Source organism: Tachyglossus aculeatus, chromosome 9 (genome assembly GCF_015852505.1).
Source record: "Tachyglossus aculeatus isolate mTacAcu1 chromosome 9, mTacAcu1.pri, whole genome shotgun sequence".
In the NCBI taxonomy this organism is placed as follows: Eukaryota; Metazoa; Chordata; class Mammalia; order Monotremata; family Tachyglossidae; genus Tachyglossus; species Tachyglossus aculeatus.
The window spans coordinates 1,654,095-1,672,379 of record NC_052074.1 but is presented as its reverse complement, the minus strand read 5'-3'; the positions used below and the strand labels follow the sequence as shown (position 1 = coordinate 1,672,379).

The following is an 18,285-nucleotide window of genomic DNA, read 5'->3' as shown; positions in this document are numbered from 1 at the left end:
CAAGCGCTTAGTCCAGTGCTCTGCACACAGTAAGCGCTCAATAAATACAATTGATTGATTGATTGATTGATTGATTGATTGATTGAATTAGCGGAGCTTGGATGGGACTCCAAAGCCCGGGCTCTTTCCACTGAGCCACGCTGCTCCTCCAAGCGCTTAGTACGGTGCTTTTAGACTGTGAGCCCACTGTTGGGTAGGGACCGTCTCTAGATGTTGCCAACTTGGACTTCCCAAGCGCTTAGTCCAGTGCTCTGCACACAGTAAGCGCTCAATAAATAGGATTGATTGATTGATTGATTGAATTGGCGGAGCTTGGATGGGACTCCAAAGCCCGGGCTCTTTCCACTGAGCCACGCTGCTCCTCCAAGCGCTTAGTACGGTGCTTTTAGACTGTGAGCCCACTGTTGGGTAGGGACCGTCTCTAGATGTTGCCGACTTGGACTTCCCAAGCGCTTAGTCCAGTGCTCTGCACACAGTAAGCGCTCAGTAAATACGATTGATTGATTGATTGAATTGGCGGAGCTTGGATGGGACTCCAAAGCCCGGGCTCTTTCCACTGAGCCACGCTGCTCCTCCAAGCGCTTAGTACGGTGCTTTTAGACTGTGAGCCCACTGTTGGGTAGGGACCGTCTCTAGATGTTGCCAACTTGGACTTCCCAAGCGCTTAGTCCAGTGCTCTGCACACAGTAAGCGCTCAATGAATACGATTGATTGATTGATTGATTGCTCCGCGCACAATAAGCGCTTGATAAATCCGATCGAACAAATGGACGAGTGGCTGTGGGCATCAGCGGTGGGCACGTGCGTTTGGGTGTCTGTGGGGCAGCGTCGGGGGGTGTTTTTCCCGCCCCTCCCGGCCCCCTCACCCTGGTCGCAGGGAGACGTGGGCGCCGACTTGGAGCGGTCGTCTTCGGAAAGCGAGTTCCCGGCCACGGCCTGCGGCGACTCCGCTCCGGCCATCAGCTGCGGGCAGAGGGTGGCGATGCCCCTGAGTGGGGCCACGGGGGCCGGGGCCGCCCCCGCGGCCTCCCAAGGCCCCCGGCCTCCGCCCCGCCACACAGGAGGGGTCAACGGGCCCTACCTTTTTCCTCCGCTGGCCACTGTTGGTGATCTTGTCCGGCGTGACGCCCAGGTCGGCCAGGACTTTGGCGATGCCCCGGGCGTCCACCCCGCAGTTGGGGGCCACGTTGGTCTCGCAGCGGCGGTGGACGTTCATCTTGCACACTACGGCGGGCCGGGGGAGCGGGCCGGAAAAACACAGTGTGGGGGACAGGGGAGGTTGGGGAGAAACACGGTGGGGACATTATTACAGGGTCAGCCAGAGTCCCGGTCCCCAGGACATCCCACCCCCGTCAGGCCTCTGGCCTACTCATGCCCTCGGACGGCTCGTGGCTCTTCCGGCCTAGTCCCGGCCACCCCCCTTCCGCTGTACCTCTTGGACGCCCCGTCTCCCCCTCCGGCCCCCCGAGTGCCAGGCCGCAGGGCCTCCCTTATAATAATAATGACATTTATTAAGCGCTTACTCTATGCAAAGCACTGTTCTAAGCGCTGGGGAGCTTACAAGGTGATCAGGTGGTCCCACGGGGGGCTCACAGTCTTCATCCCCATTTAACAGACGAGGTCACTGAGGCCCAGAGAAGCCAAGTGGTTCGCCCAAAGTCACCCCCTTTTAGACTGTGAGCCCACTGTTGGGTAGGGACTGTCTCTATATGTTGCCAATTTGTACTACCCAAGCGCTTAGTACAGTGCTCTGCACATAGTAAGCGCTCAATAAATACGATTGATGATGATGATGATGATGACCCAGCTGATAATTGGCAGAGCTGGGATTTGAACCCCTGCCCTCTGACTCCAAAGCCCAGGCTCTTTCCACTGAGCCACACTGCTTCTCCAACAGTAATAATGTTGGTATTTGTTAAGAGCTTACAACGTGCAAAGCACTGTTCCAAGCGCTGGGGTAGAGACAAGGTACTCAGGTTGTCCCACGGGGGGCTCACAGTCTTCATCCCCATTTTACGGATGAGGGAACTGAGGCCCAGGGAAGTGAAGTGGCTCCCCCAAAGTCACCCAGCTGACAAGTGGCGGGGCCAGGATTTGAACCCGCAGCCTCTGACTCCAAAGCCCGGGCTCTTTCCACTGAGCCACGTGCTCCCTTGGTCCGCCCGGACCACCACTCCGTCAGCGGGGGCGGCTGTGGGGATGAAGAAGGCAGAGGAGGGACCCTCGCCCAACCTGGGCCCCACTCGAGGGAATCAATCAATCAATCAATCAATCATATTTATTGAGCGCTTACTGTGTGCAGAGCACTGGACTAAGCGCTTGGGAAGTACAAGTTGGCAACATATAGAGACGGTCCCTACCCAACAGTGGGCAGAGGGAAGGGGTGTTGTCCACGTTCCCACACACATTCGGCCCCCAGTACAGCACCCTGCACACAGAAGGTGCCCGGTAATAATAATTATAATAATGATGGTATTTGTTCAGCACTTACTACATGCCAGGCACTGTTCTAAGCACTGGGGGAGATACAAGCCTATTTAGCAGTACTGTGCAGCTTCATGCAATTACCATAAACCCCCTTTTAGATTGTGAGCCCACTGTTGGGTAGGGACTGTCTCTATATGTTGCCAACTTGTACTTCCCAAGCGCTTAGTCCAGTGCTCTGCACACAGTAAGCGCTCAATAAATACGATTGATTGATTGATTGATTACAAGGTGGTCAGATTGTCCCTCGTGGGGCTCACAGTCTTCATTCCCATTTTACAGAAGAGGGAACTGAGCCCCCTCCTTCCCCTTCCCGGCCTTACCTCCTTCAATCAATCAATCAATCAATCAATTGTATTTATTGAGCGCTTACTGTGTGCAGAGCACTGGACTAAGCGCTTGGGAAGTCCAAGTTGGCAACATAGAGAGACAGTCCCTACCCAACAGTGGGCTCACAGTCTAGAAGGGGGAGACGGAGAACAAAACCAAACATACTAACAAAATAAAATAAATAGAATAGATATGGACAAGTAAGATAAATAAATAGAGTAATAAATATGTACAAACATATATACATCGATACAGGTGCTGTGGGGAAGGGAAGGAGGTAAGATGAGGGGCATGGAGAGGGGGATGAGGGGGAGAGGAAGGAAGGGGATCAGTCTGGGAAGGCCTCCTGGAGGCCTTCCCCTCCCCACAGCACCTGTATAGATGTACATATGTTCGTACATATTTATTACTCTATTTACTTATTTATTTTATTTGTACATATTTATTTCTATTTATTTTATTTTGTTAATATGTTTGGTTTTGTTGCCTGCCTCCCCCTTCTAGACTGTGAGCCCACCTTTGGGCAGGGACCGTCTCTAGATGTTGCCGACTTGGATTTCCCAAGCGCTTAGTCCAGTGCTCTGCACACAGTAAGCGCTCAATAAATACGATTGAATGAATGAGGCACAGAGAAGCGAGGCGACTTGCCCAAAGTCACGCAGCTGATAAGCGGCGGGGCAGGGATTAGAACCCGCGACCTCTGACTCCAAGACCGTGCTTTTACCATGAGGCCCCGCTGCTTCTCAACAACGATGGTATCTGTTGAGCGTTTACTACATGCCGAGCACTGTTCTAAGCGCTGGGGGAGATACAAGGTCATCCGGTTACCCCGCGTGGGGCTCACGCTCTTAATCCTCATTTTACAGATGGGGGAACCGAGGCACAGGGAAGTCCAGCGTTTAAAAAAGTGCTTTGCACATAGTAAGCGCTTAACATAGTAAGCTCTTCCTCCCTTCAAGGCCCTACTGAGAGCTCACCTCCTCCAGGAGGCCTTCCCAGACTGAGCCCCTCCTTCCTCTCCCCCTCCTCCCCTGGTCTTACCTCCTTCCCTTCCCCACAGCACCTGTATATATGTATATATGTTTGTACGGATTTATTACTCTATTTATTTTACTTGTACCTATCTATTCTATTTATTTTATTTTGTTAGCATGTTTGGTTTTGTCGTCTGTCTCCCCCATCTAGATTGTGAGCCCGCTGTTGGGTAGGGACCGTCTCTAGATGTTGCCAACTTGGACTTCCCAGGCGCTTAGTACAGTGCTCCGCACGCAGTAAGCGCTCAATAAATACGATTGACCGATTGATTGATTTTGTTCTCTGTCTCCCCCTTCTAGACTGTGTGTTGGGTAGGGCCCGTCTCTCTATGTTGCCAACCTGGACTTCCCAAGCGCTTAGTACAGTGCTCTGCACGCAGTAAGCGCTCAATAAATACGATTGACCGATTGATTGATTTTGTTCTCTGTCTCCCCCTTCTAGACTGTGTGTTGGGTAGGGACCGTCTCTAGATGTTGCCAACTTGGACTTCCCAGGCGCTTAGTACAGTGCTCCGCACGCAGTAAGCGCTCAATAAATACGATTGACCGATTGATTGATTTTGTTCTCTGTCTCCCCCTTCTAGACTGTGTGTTGGGTAGGGACTGTCTCTCTATGTTGCCAACTTGGACTTCCCAAGCGCTTAGTACAGTGCTCTGCACGCAGTAAGCGCTCAATAAATACGATTGACCGATTGATTGATTTTGTTCTCTGTCTCCCCCTTCTAGACTGTGTGTTGGGTAGGGACCGTCTCTCTATGTTGCCAACCTGGACTTCCCAGGTGCTTAGTCCAGTGCTCCGCATGCAGTAAGCGCTCAATAAAGAGAAGCAGTGTGGCTCACTGGAAAGAGCACGGGCTTTGGAGTCAGAGGTCGTGGGTTTGAGTCCCGACTCCACCACATTTCCGCTGTGTGGACCTTGGGCAAGTCACTTAACCTCTCTGAGCCTCAGTTCCCTCATCTATAACATGGGGATTAAGACTGTGAGCCCCACGTGGGACAGCTTGATCACCTTGTATCCCCCCGCCCAGTGCTTAGAACAGTGCTCTGCACAGAGTAAGCGCTTAACAAATGCCATTATTTTTATTATTATTATTATTATTGATAATAATATAGACTGTGAGCCCACTGTTGGGTAGGGACTGTCGCTATATGTTGCCAATTTGTACTTCCCAAGCGCTTAGAACAGTGCTCTGCACATAGTAAGCGCTCAATAAATACGATTGATGATTGATTGATTAACAAGTACCATCATTATTACTGTTAAGCGGCCTGCCCCCAGTCACAGGACGGATGAGTTCTGAACCCACGTCTTCCGATTCCCAAGCCCGGGCCCGGTCCGCCGCTGCCCGGTTTGGCGTCCCGCACGGGGTGGGCGGCCAGTAAGTACGCTGCGGTGGCCGGGGGCCGGCGGAGGGTGGGGAGGAGAGGGCGGGGGGGGTCACGGTCTCACCTTTGCACTGGAGGCCCTGCCTCAGGAGGCCCCAGAGGAGCGAGCCGCAGTGGTCGCAGAAGGTGGGCACCTTGTAGTTGTGGATGCTGAACTTGTGCGGCAGGTTGACGCTGAACCGCTGGGACCCTACCTGTTGGGCACAAATTATTGCGGCGGTTGCGTGGGGCGGGAGAGGAACCCGCCGGTGGCCCCCGACGAGGGACTGGGAGTCCACTGGTGGGTCGGGACCGTCTCTATAGGTCATCATCGTCATCATCAATCGTATTTATTGAGCGCTTACTATGTGCAGAGCACTGGACTAAGCGCTTGGGAAGTACAAATTGGCAACATATAGAGACAGTCCCTACCCAACAGTGGGCTCACAGTCTAAAAGGTCACCAACTTGCCCAGTGCTCCGCACACAGTGAGCGCTCAGTAAACCCGATGGACTGAATGAATGAATGAATGACACCAGGTGGGTTGCGAAGCGGGGATGATAATAATAATAATCACAACAATGGCACTCATTAAGCGCTTCCTATGTGCAAAGCACCTCCATCAATCAATCAATCAATCAGTAAACCCGATGGACTGAATGAATGAATGAATGACACCAGGTGGGTTGCGAAGCGGGGATAATAATAATAATAATCACAACAATGGCACTCATTAAGCGCTTCCTACGTGCAAAGCACCTCCGTCAATCAATCAGTAAACCCGATGGACTGAATGAATGAATGAATGACACCAGGTGGGTTGCGAAGCGGGGATGATAATAATAATAATCACAACAATGGCACTCATTAAGCGCTTCCGATGTGCAAAGCACCTCCGTCAATCAATCAGTAAACCCGATGGACTGAATGAATGAATGAATGACACCAGATGGGTTGCGAAGCGGGGATAATAATAATAATCACAATAATGACACTTATTAAGCGCTTCCTACGTGCAAAGCACCTCCATCAATCAATCAATCAGTAAACCCGATGGACTGAGTGAATGAATGAATGACACCAGGTGGGTTGCGAAGCGGGGATGATAATAATAATAATCACAACAATGGCACTCATTAAGCGCTTCCTATGTGCAAAGCACCTCCGTCAATCAATCAATCAGTAAACCCGATGGACTGAATGAATGAATGAATGACACCAGGTGGGTTGCGAAGCGGGGATAATAATAATAATAATCACAACAATGGCACTCATTAAGCGCTTCCTATATGCAAAGCACCTCCATCAATCAATCAATCAGTAAACCCGATGGACTGAATGAATGAATGAATGACACCACATGGGTTGCGAAGCGGGGATAATAATAATAATCACAATAATGACACTTATTAAGCGCATCCTATGTGCAAAGCACCTCCATCAATCAATCAATCAATCAGTAAACCCGGTGGACTGAATGAATGAATGAATGACACCAGGTGGGTTGCGAAGTGGGGATAATAATAATCACAATAATGGCACTTATTAAGCGCTTCCTATGTGCAAAGCACCTCCATCAATCAATCAATCAGTAAACCCGATGGACTGAATGAATGAATGAATGACACCAGGTGGGTTGCGAAGCGGGGATAATAATAATAATAATCACAACAATGGCACTCATTAAGCGCTTCCTATGTGCAAAGCACCTCCATCAATCAATCAATCAGTAAACCCGATGGACTGAATGAATGAATGAATGACACCAGGTGGGTTGCGAAGCGGGGATGATAATAATAATAATCACAACAATGGCACTCATTAAGCGCTTCCTATGTGCAAAGCACCTCCATCAATCAATCAATCAGTAAACCCGATGGACTGAATGAATGAATGAATGAATGACACCAGGTGGGTTGCGAAGCGGGGGTAATAATAATAATAATCACAACAATGGCACTCATTAAGCGCTTCCTATGTGCAAAGCACCTCCATCAATCAATCAATCAATCAATCAGTAAACCCGGTGGACTGAATGAATGAATGAATGACACCACGTGGGTTGCGAAGCGGGGATAATAATAATAATAATCACAACAATGGCACTCATTAAGCGCTTCCTATGTGCAAAGCACCTCCATCAATCAATCAATCAATCAATCAGTAAACCCGGTGGACTGAATGAATGAATGAATGACACCAGGTGGGTTGTGAAGCGGGGATAATAATAATAATAATCACAACAATGGCACTCATTAAGCGCTTCCTATGTGCAAAGCACCTCCATCAATCAATCAATCAATCAATCAATCAGTAAACCCGATGGACTGAATGAATGAATGAATGACACCAGGTGGGTTGCGAAGCGGGGATAATAATAATAATAATCACAACAATGGCACTCATTAAGCGCTTCCTACGTGCAAAGCACCTCCATCAATCAATCAATCAGTCGTATTGATTACGATTAATAGAGCAGCAGCGTGGCTCAGTGGAAAGAGCACGGGCTTTGGAGTCTGAGGTCATGGGTTCGAATCCCGCTCCGCCACTTGTCAGCACTTCGGGCAAGTCACTTCACTTCTCTGGGCCTCAGTTCCCTCAGCGGTAAAAATGGGGATTAAGACTGTGAGCCCCACGTGGGACAACTGGATCACACTGTATCCCCTCCAGTGCTTAGAACAGTGCTTTGCACATAGTAAGCGCTTAACAAATGCTGTCATTATTACTATTATTATTTATTGAGCGCTTACTGTGTGCAGAGCACTGGACTAAGCGCTTGGGAAGTCCAAGTTGGCAACATCTAGAGACGGTCCCTACCCAACAGCGGGCTCGCAGTCTAGAAGGGGGAGACAGAGAACAAAACCAAACATACTAACAAAATAAAATAAATAGAATAGATATGGACAAGTAAAATAGAGTAATAAATCTGTACAAACATATATACATCTATACAGGTGCTGTGGGGAAGGGAAGGAGGTAAGATGGGGGGATGGAGAGGGGGACGAGGGGAAGGGGGACACCAGGTGGGGTGCAAAGTGGGGACAGGGGGATGCAGGGCAGAGCGGGGATAATAATAATCATCATAATAATGGCACTTATTAAGCGCTTCCTATGTGCAAAGCACATCAATCAATCAATCAATCAATCGTATTCATTGAGCGCTTACTGTGCAGAGCACTGGACTAAGCGCTTGGGAAGTACAAGTTGGCAACATAGAGAGACAGTCCCTACCCAACAATGGGCTCACAGTCTAGAAGGGGGAGACAGAGAACAAAACCAAACATACTAACAAAATAAAATAAACAGAATAGATATGGACAAGTAAAATAAATAAATAAATAAATAGAGTAATATTAAGCACTTCCTCTGTGCAAAGCACATGTGCAACGTGATCAGGTTGCCCCCAGTCTTCACCCCCATTTTCCAGATGAGGGAACTGAGGCCCAGAGAAGTGAAGTGACTTGCCCAAAGTCACACCGCTGACAATTGGAGGGGCCGGGATTTGAACCCGTGACCTCCGACTCCAAAGCCCGGGCTTTTGCCACTGAGCCACGCTGCTTCTCTAAGAATAATAGGGAATCTAATAATGATGATGATGGCATTTAAGTGCTTACTATGTGTAAAGCACTGTTGTAAGCACTGGGGAGGTTACAGTAATAATAATAATAATGATGATCGCATTTATTAAGCGCTTACCATGTGCAAAGCACGGTTCTAAGCGCTGGGGAGGTTACAGTAATAGTAATAATAATAATGATGATGGCATTTATTAAGTGCTTACTATGTGCAAAGCACTGTTCTAAGCGCTGGGGAGGTTACAGTAATAATGACGATATTGGCATTTATTAAGCGCTTACTACGTGTAAAGCACTGTTCTAAGCGCTGGGGAGGTTACAACGTGATCAGGTTGCCCCCACGAAAGGCTCCCAGTCTTCATCCCCATTTTCCAGATGAGGAAACTGAGGCCCAGAGAAGTGAAGTGACTTGCCCAAAGTCACACCGCTGACAATTGGAGGAGCCGACATTTGAACCCGTGACCTCCGACTCCAAAGCCCGGGCTCTTGCCACTGAGCCACGCTGCTTCTCTAATAATAATAGAGAATCTAATGATAATGATGATGGCATTTATTAAGTGCTTACTATGTGCAAAGCACTGTTCTAAGCACTGGGGAGGTTTCAGTAATAATAATAATGATGATGGCATTTATTAAGCGCTTACTATGTGCAAAGCACTGTTCTAAGCGCTGGGGAGGTTACAGTAATAATAATAATAATAATGACGATGGCATTTATTAAGCGCTTACTATGTGCAAAGCAGTGTTCTAAGCACTGGGGAGGTTACAGTAATAATAATAATGATGATAGCATTTATTAAGTGCTTACTATGTGCAAAGCACTGTTCTAAGCACTGGGGAGGTTACAGTAATAATAACAATAATGATGATGGCATTTATTAAGCGCTTACTATGTGCAAAGCACTGTTCTAAGCACTGGGGAGGTTACAGTAATAATAACAATAATGATGATGGCATTTATTAAGTGCTTACTATGTGCAAAGTACTGTTCTAAGCACTGGGGAGGTACCAGTAATAATAATGATGGCATTTGTTAAGCGCTTACTATGTGCCAAGCACTGTTCTAAGCGCTGGGGAGGATAGAAGGTGATCGGGTTGTCCCACGGGGGACTAACAGTCTTAATCCCCATTTTACAGACGAGGTCACTGAGGCCCAGAGAAGTGAAGTGACTTGCCCATACTCACACAGCTGACAATCGGTGGAGCCGGGATTTGAACCTATGACCTCTAGAGGGGATAATAATAATAATGACGGCATTTATTAAGCGCTTACTATGTGCAAAGCACTGTTCTAAGCGCTGGGGAGGTTACAGTAATAATAATAATAATAATGATGGCATTGGTTAAGCACTTACTATGTGCAAAGCACTGTTCTAAGTGCTGGGGAGGTTACAGTAATAATAACAATAATAATGATGGCATTTATTAAGCGCTTACTATGTGCAAAGCACTGTTCTAAGAGCTGGGGAGGGTACAAGGTGATCGGGTCGTCCCACGCGGGGCTCCCAGTCTTCATCCCCATTTTCCAGACGAGGGAACTGAGGCCCAGAGAAGTGAAGTGACTTGCCCAGAGTCACACAGCTGATAATCGGCAGAGCCGGGATTTGAACCTATGACCTCTAGAGGGGATAATAATAATAATGACGGCATTTATTAAGCGCTTACTATGTGCAAAGCACCGTTCTAAGCGCTGGGGAGGGTACAAGGTGATCAGGTCATCCCACGTGGGGCTCACAGTCTTCATCCCCATTTTCCAGACGAGGGAACTGAGGCCCAGAGAAGTGAAGTGACTAGCCCAAAGTCACACAGCTGCCAAGTGGCGGAGCCGGGATTTGAACCCATGACCTCTGGCTCCAAAGCCCGGGCTCTTTCCACTGAGCCACGCTGCTTCTCTAATAGACAGAGGGGATAGAGGGGGTCCAGCCAGGTCTCCCCCGCTCTCCCTCCGCGTCCCCCGCGACGTTTACCTCATCGTGCGTTTCCTGCTTCTTCAGGCCGGCACACTTGGTTATGATGAGCTCGTGGCAACGCTTGTGGACGACACAGGTGCAGACTGTGGATGGCGGGGGGCGGGAGGGGAAACTGAGTCAGGCCGGGGCGGCCAAGGCCTCGGCCCAGCTGGCTGGTCTGCCTGACCCCGGGCTTCGGGAGCTAGGCCGCTCCCAGAGTGGACGGTCTGCTTCCACACAGAGCAGGCGCCCAGTACAGTGCTCCGCACAGAGCGGACGCCCGGCCCGGGTGCGAGGCCGCTTGCTCCCCTGGAAACGGGTCTCCCGCTGTTGGCCCGGGCCTGGTGGGGTTGGCGAGCTGCCTGCTCCAACAGGGGAGCGGAGGGGGCTGAGGAAGAAGCGCACCCCAAGTGCCCCTGGCACCTGGGTTCCACCGCCATGGCTATCAATCAATCAATCAATCAATCAATCGTATTTATTGAGCGCTTACTGCGTGCAGAGCACTGGACTAAGCGCTTGGGAAGTACAAGTTGGCAACATATAGAGACGGTCCCTACCCAACAATCAATCAATCAATCGTATTTATTGAGCGCTTACTGCGTGTGGAGCACTGGACTAAGCGCCTGGGAAGTCCAAGTTGGCAACATATAGAGACGGTCCCTACCCAACTATCAATCAATCAATCAATAAATCAATCAATCAATCGTATTTATTGAGCGCTTACTGCATGCAGAGCACTGGACTAAGCGCTTGGGAAGTACAAGTTGGCAACATATAGAGACGGTCCCTACCCATCAATCAATCAATCAATCGTATTTATTGAGCGCTTACTGCGTGTGGAGCACTGGACTAAGCGCCTGGGAAGTCCAAGTTGGCAACATATAGAGACGGTCCCTACCCAACTATCAATCAATCAATCAATCAATCAATCAATCGTATTTATTGAGCGCTTACTGCGTGCAGAGCACGCAAACCAAACATACTAACAAAATAAAATGAATAGAATAGATAGGGACAAGTAAAATAAATAAATAAATAGAGTAATAAATCTGTAAAAACATATATACATCAATCAATCAATCAATCAATCGTATTTATTGAGCGCTTACTGTGTGCAGAGCACTGGACTAAGCGCTTGGGAAGTACAAGTTGGCAACATATAGAGACAGTCCCTACCCAACTATCAATCAATCAATCAATCAATCAATCGTATTTATTGAGCGCTTACTGTGTGCAGAGCACTGTACTAAGCGCTTGGGAAGTACAAGTTGGCAACATCTAGAGACAGTCCCTACCCAACTATCAATCAATCAATCAATCAATCAATCAATCGTATTTATTGAGCGCTTACTGTGTGCAGAGCACTGGACTAAGCGCTTGGGAAGTCCAAGCTGGCAACATATAGAGACGGTCCCTACCCAACTATCAATCAATCAATCAATCGTATTTATTGAGCGCTTACTGTGTGCAGAGCACTGTACTAAGCGCTTGGGAAGTACAAGTTGGCAACATATAGAGACAGTTCCTACCCAACAATCAATCAATCATCAATCAATAGTATTCATTGAGCGCTTACTGCGTGCAGAGCACTGGACTAAGCGCTTGGGAAGTACAAGTTGGCAACATCTAGAGACAGTCCCTACCCAACTATCAATCAATCATATTTATTGAGCGCTTACTGCGTGCAGAGCCCTGGACTAAGCGCTTGGGAAGTACAAGTTGGCAGCATCTAGAGACAGTCCCTACCCAACAATCAATCAATCGTATTTATTAAGCGCTTACTGCGTGCAGAGCACTGTACTAAGCGCTTGGGAAGTACAAGTTGGCGACATATACAGTCCCTATAGGGACAGGTGCAAAGGGGGCTCCAACCTGGGCCTGACCCCTTACCCCCCGCCCCCACCGTCGCATCTTGGGGGTGGACCTCACAGCCCCCCAACCCCAGACGGCCCACGGGGGAGGACGCGAGGGACCCCTGCCCAACCCCGAGCACCCCCGTCTACCCCACCGCCCGCGGCCCGGCTTACCTTGGCACTGGTAACCCTGCTTTCCTATGACGCCCCTGGAACAAGAGCACAGAAAGGGGGTCACGGCACCCGAAGGGGAAACCCGCCCCGTTGGGCCGGCTGCCCGCTGGGGTGGACTGGCCGGTGGGGGTGGCAAGATGTAGTCAGGGGGGGCAGCGAGAGGACGATCAGACAGTAGGATGCTGCGGGGGGCATCTGTCGGCGCCTCAGAGCGCTGATATATGTATCTATGTTTGCACAGATTTATTACTCTATTTATTTATTTATCATCATCAATCGTATTTATTGAGTGCTTACTATGTGCAGGGCACTGTACTAAGCGCTTATTTATTTTACTTGTCCCTGTCTATTCTATTTATTTTATTTTGTTAGTATGTGTGGTTTTGTTCTCCGTCTCCCCCTTTTAGACTGTGAGCCCACTGTTGGGTAGGGACCGTCTCTAGATGTTGCCAACTTGGACTTCCCAAGCGCTTAGTACAGTGCTCTGCACACAGTAAGCGCTCAATAAATACGATTGATTGATCTTCTAGACTGGATCTTCTAGACTGTGAGCCCACTGTTGGGTAGGGACCGTCTCTATATGTTGCCAACTTGGACTTCCCAAGCTCTGAGTCCAGTGCTCTGCACACAGTAAGCGCTCAATAAATACGATTGATTGATTGATTGATTGATTGATGTATATATGTTTGTACAGATTTATTACTCTATTTATTTATTTATTTATTTTACTGGTCCCTATCTATTCTATTTATTTTATTTTGTTAGTATGTTTGGTTTTGTTCTCCGTCTCCCCCTTTTAGACTGTGAGCCCACATATTTATTACTCTATTTATTTATTTTACTTGTCCCTATCTATTCCATTTATTTTATTTTGTTAGTATGTTTGGTTTTGTTCTCCGTCTCCCCCTTTTAGACTGTGAGCCCACATATTTATTACTCTATTTATTTATTTATTTATTTTACTTGTCCCTATCCATTCCATTTATTTTATTTTGTTAGTATGTTTGGTTTTGTTCTCCGTCTCCCCCTTTTAGACTGTGAGCCCACATATTTATTACTCTATTTATTTATTTATTTATTTATTTTACTTGTCCCTATCTATTCCATTTATTTTATTTTGTTAGTATGTTTGGTTTTGTTCTCCGTCTCCCCCTTTTAGACTGTGAGCCCACATATTTATTACTCTATTTATTTATTTATTTATTTTACTTGTCCCTATCTATTCCATTTATTTTATTTTGTTAGTATGTTTGGTTTTGTTCTCCATCTCCCCCTTTTAGACTGTGAGCCCACATATTTATTACTCTATTTATTTATTTATTTTACTTGTACCTATCTATTCTATTTATTTTATTTTGTTAGTATGTGTGGTTTTGTTCTCCGTCTCCCCCCTTTTAGATTGTGAGCCCACTGTTGGGGAGGGACCGTCTCTAGATGTTGCCAACTTGGACTTCCCAAGCGCTTTGTCCAGTGCTCTGCACACAGTAAGCGCTCAATAAATACGATTGATTGATCTTCTAGACTGTGAGCCCACTGTTGGGTAGGGACCATCTCTCGATGTTGCCAACTTGGACTTCCCAAGCGCTGAGTCCAGTGCTCTGCACACAGTAAGCGCTCAATAAATACGACTGATTGATTGGTTGATTGATGTATATATGTTTGTACAGATTTATTACTCTATTTATTTATTTATTTTACTTGTCCCTATCTATTCTACTTATTTTCTTTTGTTAGTATGTTTGGTTTTGTTCTCTGTCTCCCCCTTTTAGACTGTGAGCCCACATATTTATTACTCTATTTATTTATTTATTTTACTTGTACCTATCTATTCTATTTATTTTATTTTGTTAGTATGTGTGGTTTTGTTCTCCGTCTCCCCCTTTTAGACTGTGAGCCCACTGTTGGGTAGGGACCGTCTCTAGATGTTGCCAACTCGGACTTCCCAAGCGCTTAGTGCAGTGCTCTGCACACAGTAAGCGCTCAATAAATACGATTGATTGATTGATTGATTGATGTATATATGTTTGTACAGATTTATTACTCTATTTATTTATTTATTTTACTTGTCCCTATCTATTCTATTCATTTTATTTTGTTAGTATGTTTGGTTTTGTTCTCCGTCTCCCCCTTTTAGACTGTGAGCCCACATATTTATTACTCTATTTATTTATTTATTTATTTATTTTACTTGTCCCTATCTATTCTATTTATTTTATTTTGTTAGTATGCGTGGTTTTGTTCCCCGTCTCCCCCCTTTTAGACTGTGAGCCCGCTGTTGGGTAGGGACCGTCTCTAGATGTTGCCAACTTGGACTTCCCAAGCGCTTAGTACAGTGCTCTGCACACAGTAAGCGCTCAATAAATACGATTGATTGATCTTCTAGACTGTGAGCCCACTGTTGGGTAGGGACCGTCTCTAGATGTTGCCAACTTGGACTTCCCAAGCGCTGAGTCCAGTGCTCTGCACACAGTAAGTGCTCAATAAATACAATTGATTGATTGATTGATTGATGTATATATGTTTGTACAGATTTATTACTCTATTTATTTATTTTACTTGTCCCTATCTATTCCATTTATTTTATTTTGTTAGTATGTTTGGTTTTGTTCTCCGTCTCCCCCTTTTAGACTGTGAGCCCACATATTTCTTACTCTATTTATTTATTTATTTATTTAACTTGTCCCTATTTATTCTATTCATTTTATTTTGTTAGTATGTTTGGTTTTGTTCTCCGTCTCCCCCTTTTCGACTGTGGGCCCACATATTTATTACTCTATTTATTTATTTATTTTACTTGTACCTATCTATTCTATTTACTTTATTTTGTTAGTATGTGTGGTTTTGTTCTCCATCTCCCCGCTTTTAGACTGTGAGCCCGCTGTTGGGTAGGGACCGTCTCTATGTGTTGCCAACTTGGACTTCCCAAGCGCTGAGTCCAGTGCTCTGCACACAGTAAGCACTCAATAAATACGATTGATTGATTGATTGATTGATGTATATATGTTTGTACAGATTTATTACTCTATTTATTTTACTTGTACATATCTATTCTACTTATTTTATTTTGTTAGTATGTTTGGTTTTGTTCTCTGTCTCCCCCTTTTAGACTGTGAGCCCACTGTTGGGTAGGGACCATCTCTAGATGTTGCCAACTTGGACTTCCCAAGTGCTTAGTGCAGTGCTCTGCACACAGTAAGCGCTCAATAAATACGATTGATTGATTGATTGATGTATATATGTTTGTACAGATTTATTACTCTATTTATTTATTTATTTATTTTACTTGTCCATATCTATTCTATTTATTTTATTTCGTTAGTATGTTTGGTTCTGTTCTCTGTCTCCCCCTTTTAGACTGTGAGCCCACTGTTGGGTAGGGACTGTCTCCATATGTTGCCAACTTGTACTACCCAAGAGCTTAGTACGGTGCTCTGCACACAGTAAGTACTCAATAAATACAATTGATTGATTGATTGATTGATTGATAGTAGGGACCGTCTCTATATGTTGCCAACTTGGACTTCCCAAGCGCTTAGTGCAGTGCTCTGCACACAGTAAGCGCTCAATAAATACGATTGATTGATTGATTGATTGATTGTCATAACCATGGTGATGGGGAGAGGTCGGGAGTGGAGTTAGGCCTCTGGGCCCGGGCCCTCAGGCCTCACCAAGGGGCCTTGGGAAGCCGCACCCATGGGTGAACTCTCCCATGGGAGATGAATAACAATAATAATCAATCAATCAATCAATCAATCGTATTTATTTAGCGCTTACTGTGTGCAGAGCATTGGACTAAGTGCTTGGGAAGTACAAGTTGGCAACAATAATGGCATTTGTTAATAATAATAATAATAATAATGGCATTTATTAAGCGCTTACTATGTGCCAAGCACCGTTCTAGGCGCTGGGGAGGTTCCCAGGTGATCAGGTTGTCCCACGGGGGGCTCACAGTCTTCACCCCCATTTTAGAGAGGAGGGACCTGAGGCCCAGAGAAGCGAAGTAATAATAATAATGATGGCATTTGTTAAGCGCTTACTATGTGCAAAGCACTGTTCTAAGCGCTGGGGAGGTTCCAAGGCGATCAGGTTGTCCCACGGGAGGGCTCACAGTCTTCATCCCCGTTTTACAGATGAGGGCACTGAGGCCCAGAGAAGTGAAGTAATAATAATAATGATGGCATTTATTAAGCGTTTACTATGTGCAAAGCACTGTTCTAAGCGCTGGGGAGGTTCCAAGGCGATCAGGTTGTCCCACGGGGGGCTCACAGTCTTTATCCCCATTTTACAGATGAGGGACCTGAGGCCCAGAGAAGTTAAGTAATAATAATAATGATGGCATTTATTAAGCGTTTACTATGTGCAAAGCACTGTTCTAAGCGCTGGGGAGGTTCCAAGGCGATCAGGTTGTCCCACGGGGGCCTCACAGTCTTTATCCCCATTTTACAGATGAGGGACCTGAGGCCCAGAGAAGTTGAGTAATAATAATAATGATGGGATTTATTAAGCGCTTACTATGTGCAAAGCACTGTTCTAAGCGCTGGGGAGGTTCCAAGGTGATCAGGTTGTCCCACAGTGGGGGCTCACAGTCTTCATCCCCGTTTTACAGATGAGGGCACTGAAGCCCAGAGAAGTGAAGTAATAATTATAATGATGGGATTTATTAAGCGCTTACTATGTGCAAAGCACTGTTCTAAGTGCTGGGGAGGTTCCAAGGCGATCAGGTTGTCCCACAGTGGGGGCTCACAGTCTTCATCCCCGTTTTACAGATGAGGGAACAGGCCCAGAGAAGTTAAGTGACTTGCCTAAGGTCACCCAGCTGACAGTTGGAGGAGCCGGGATTTGAACCCATGACCTCTGACTCCAAAGCCCGGGCTCTTCCCACTGAGCCCCGCTTAGTAGGTCTGGGAAATCGGAGGCGCCGCCTTGCTCCCACGCTGGGCCAGGTGGAAATTCTCCTCCCGGCCGCCCTCTCCTCTCCCCCGGGATGTCCCCCAGGATGAGCCCCGTCCCCAGGCCGCCCATGCTGTGGGTTCGGGTTGGATCATCCGTCCGTCCGTCCGTCCGTCCGTCGAGGGGCGTCGAGAGCCGAGCCCGCCGGGCACGTGGGCCGGTGGTGTCGGCGGGGTCGGGGGCTCAGGCCCATTTACCAGATGAAATCCCGGCAGTGGGAGCAGTAGGTGGGTTGGCGCAGGTAGGTGGCCATGAACTTGTGTCCGTTGACCTGGTGGACCCTGCGGCGGACGGCTCCCTGACGCTTCCTGGGCCGCAGCCGCTCTCGGAAGACCCGCTCTTCATTGTCCTTCGCGGGGGCTGGAGGGCCACGGTGGGGTCCGCGGGGGGCCGGGGACACGCAGAGACCCCCCGAGGGGCGGGCAGGCCCAGAGAGGCCCGGGGACAGAGACAGAGACAGAGACAGAGAGAGAGACCTCATCAGGACCTTGAGAGACTTTTAGACTGTGAGGTGGGTAGGGGCCGTCTCTAGATGTTGCCAACTTGGACTTCCCAAGCACACAGTGAGCGC

General features: G+C 47.4%; 1 protein-coding gene across 1 annotated transcript in view; it reads right to left on the bottom strand.

Annotated features, from left to right (window-relative positions):
- PRKCE (protein kinase C epsilon) overlaps positions 1-18,285 on the bottom strand; it is a 184,523-nt gene that overhangs the window by 69,341 nt on the left and 96,897 nt on the right. The window contains exons 3-8 of the mRNA XM_038751135.1: positions 17,912-18,074; positions 12,765-12,799; positions 10,756-10,841; positions 5,299-5,428; positions 1,082-1,224; positions 867-963 (exon numbers count right to left, since the gene is read on the bottom strand). Coding sequence (XP_038607063.1) covers positions 867-963; positions 1,082-1,224; positions 5,299-5,428; positions 10,756-10,841; positions 12,765-12,799; positions 17,912-18,074 — 654 coding nt within the window. The remainder of the gene's footprint in view (positions 1-866; positions 964-1,081; positions 1,225-5,298; positions 5,429-10,755; positions 10,842-12,764; positions 12,800-17,911; positions 18,075-18,285) is intronic.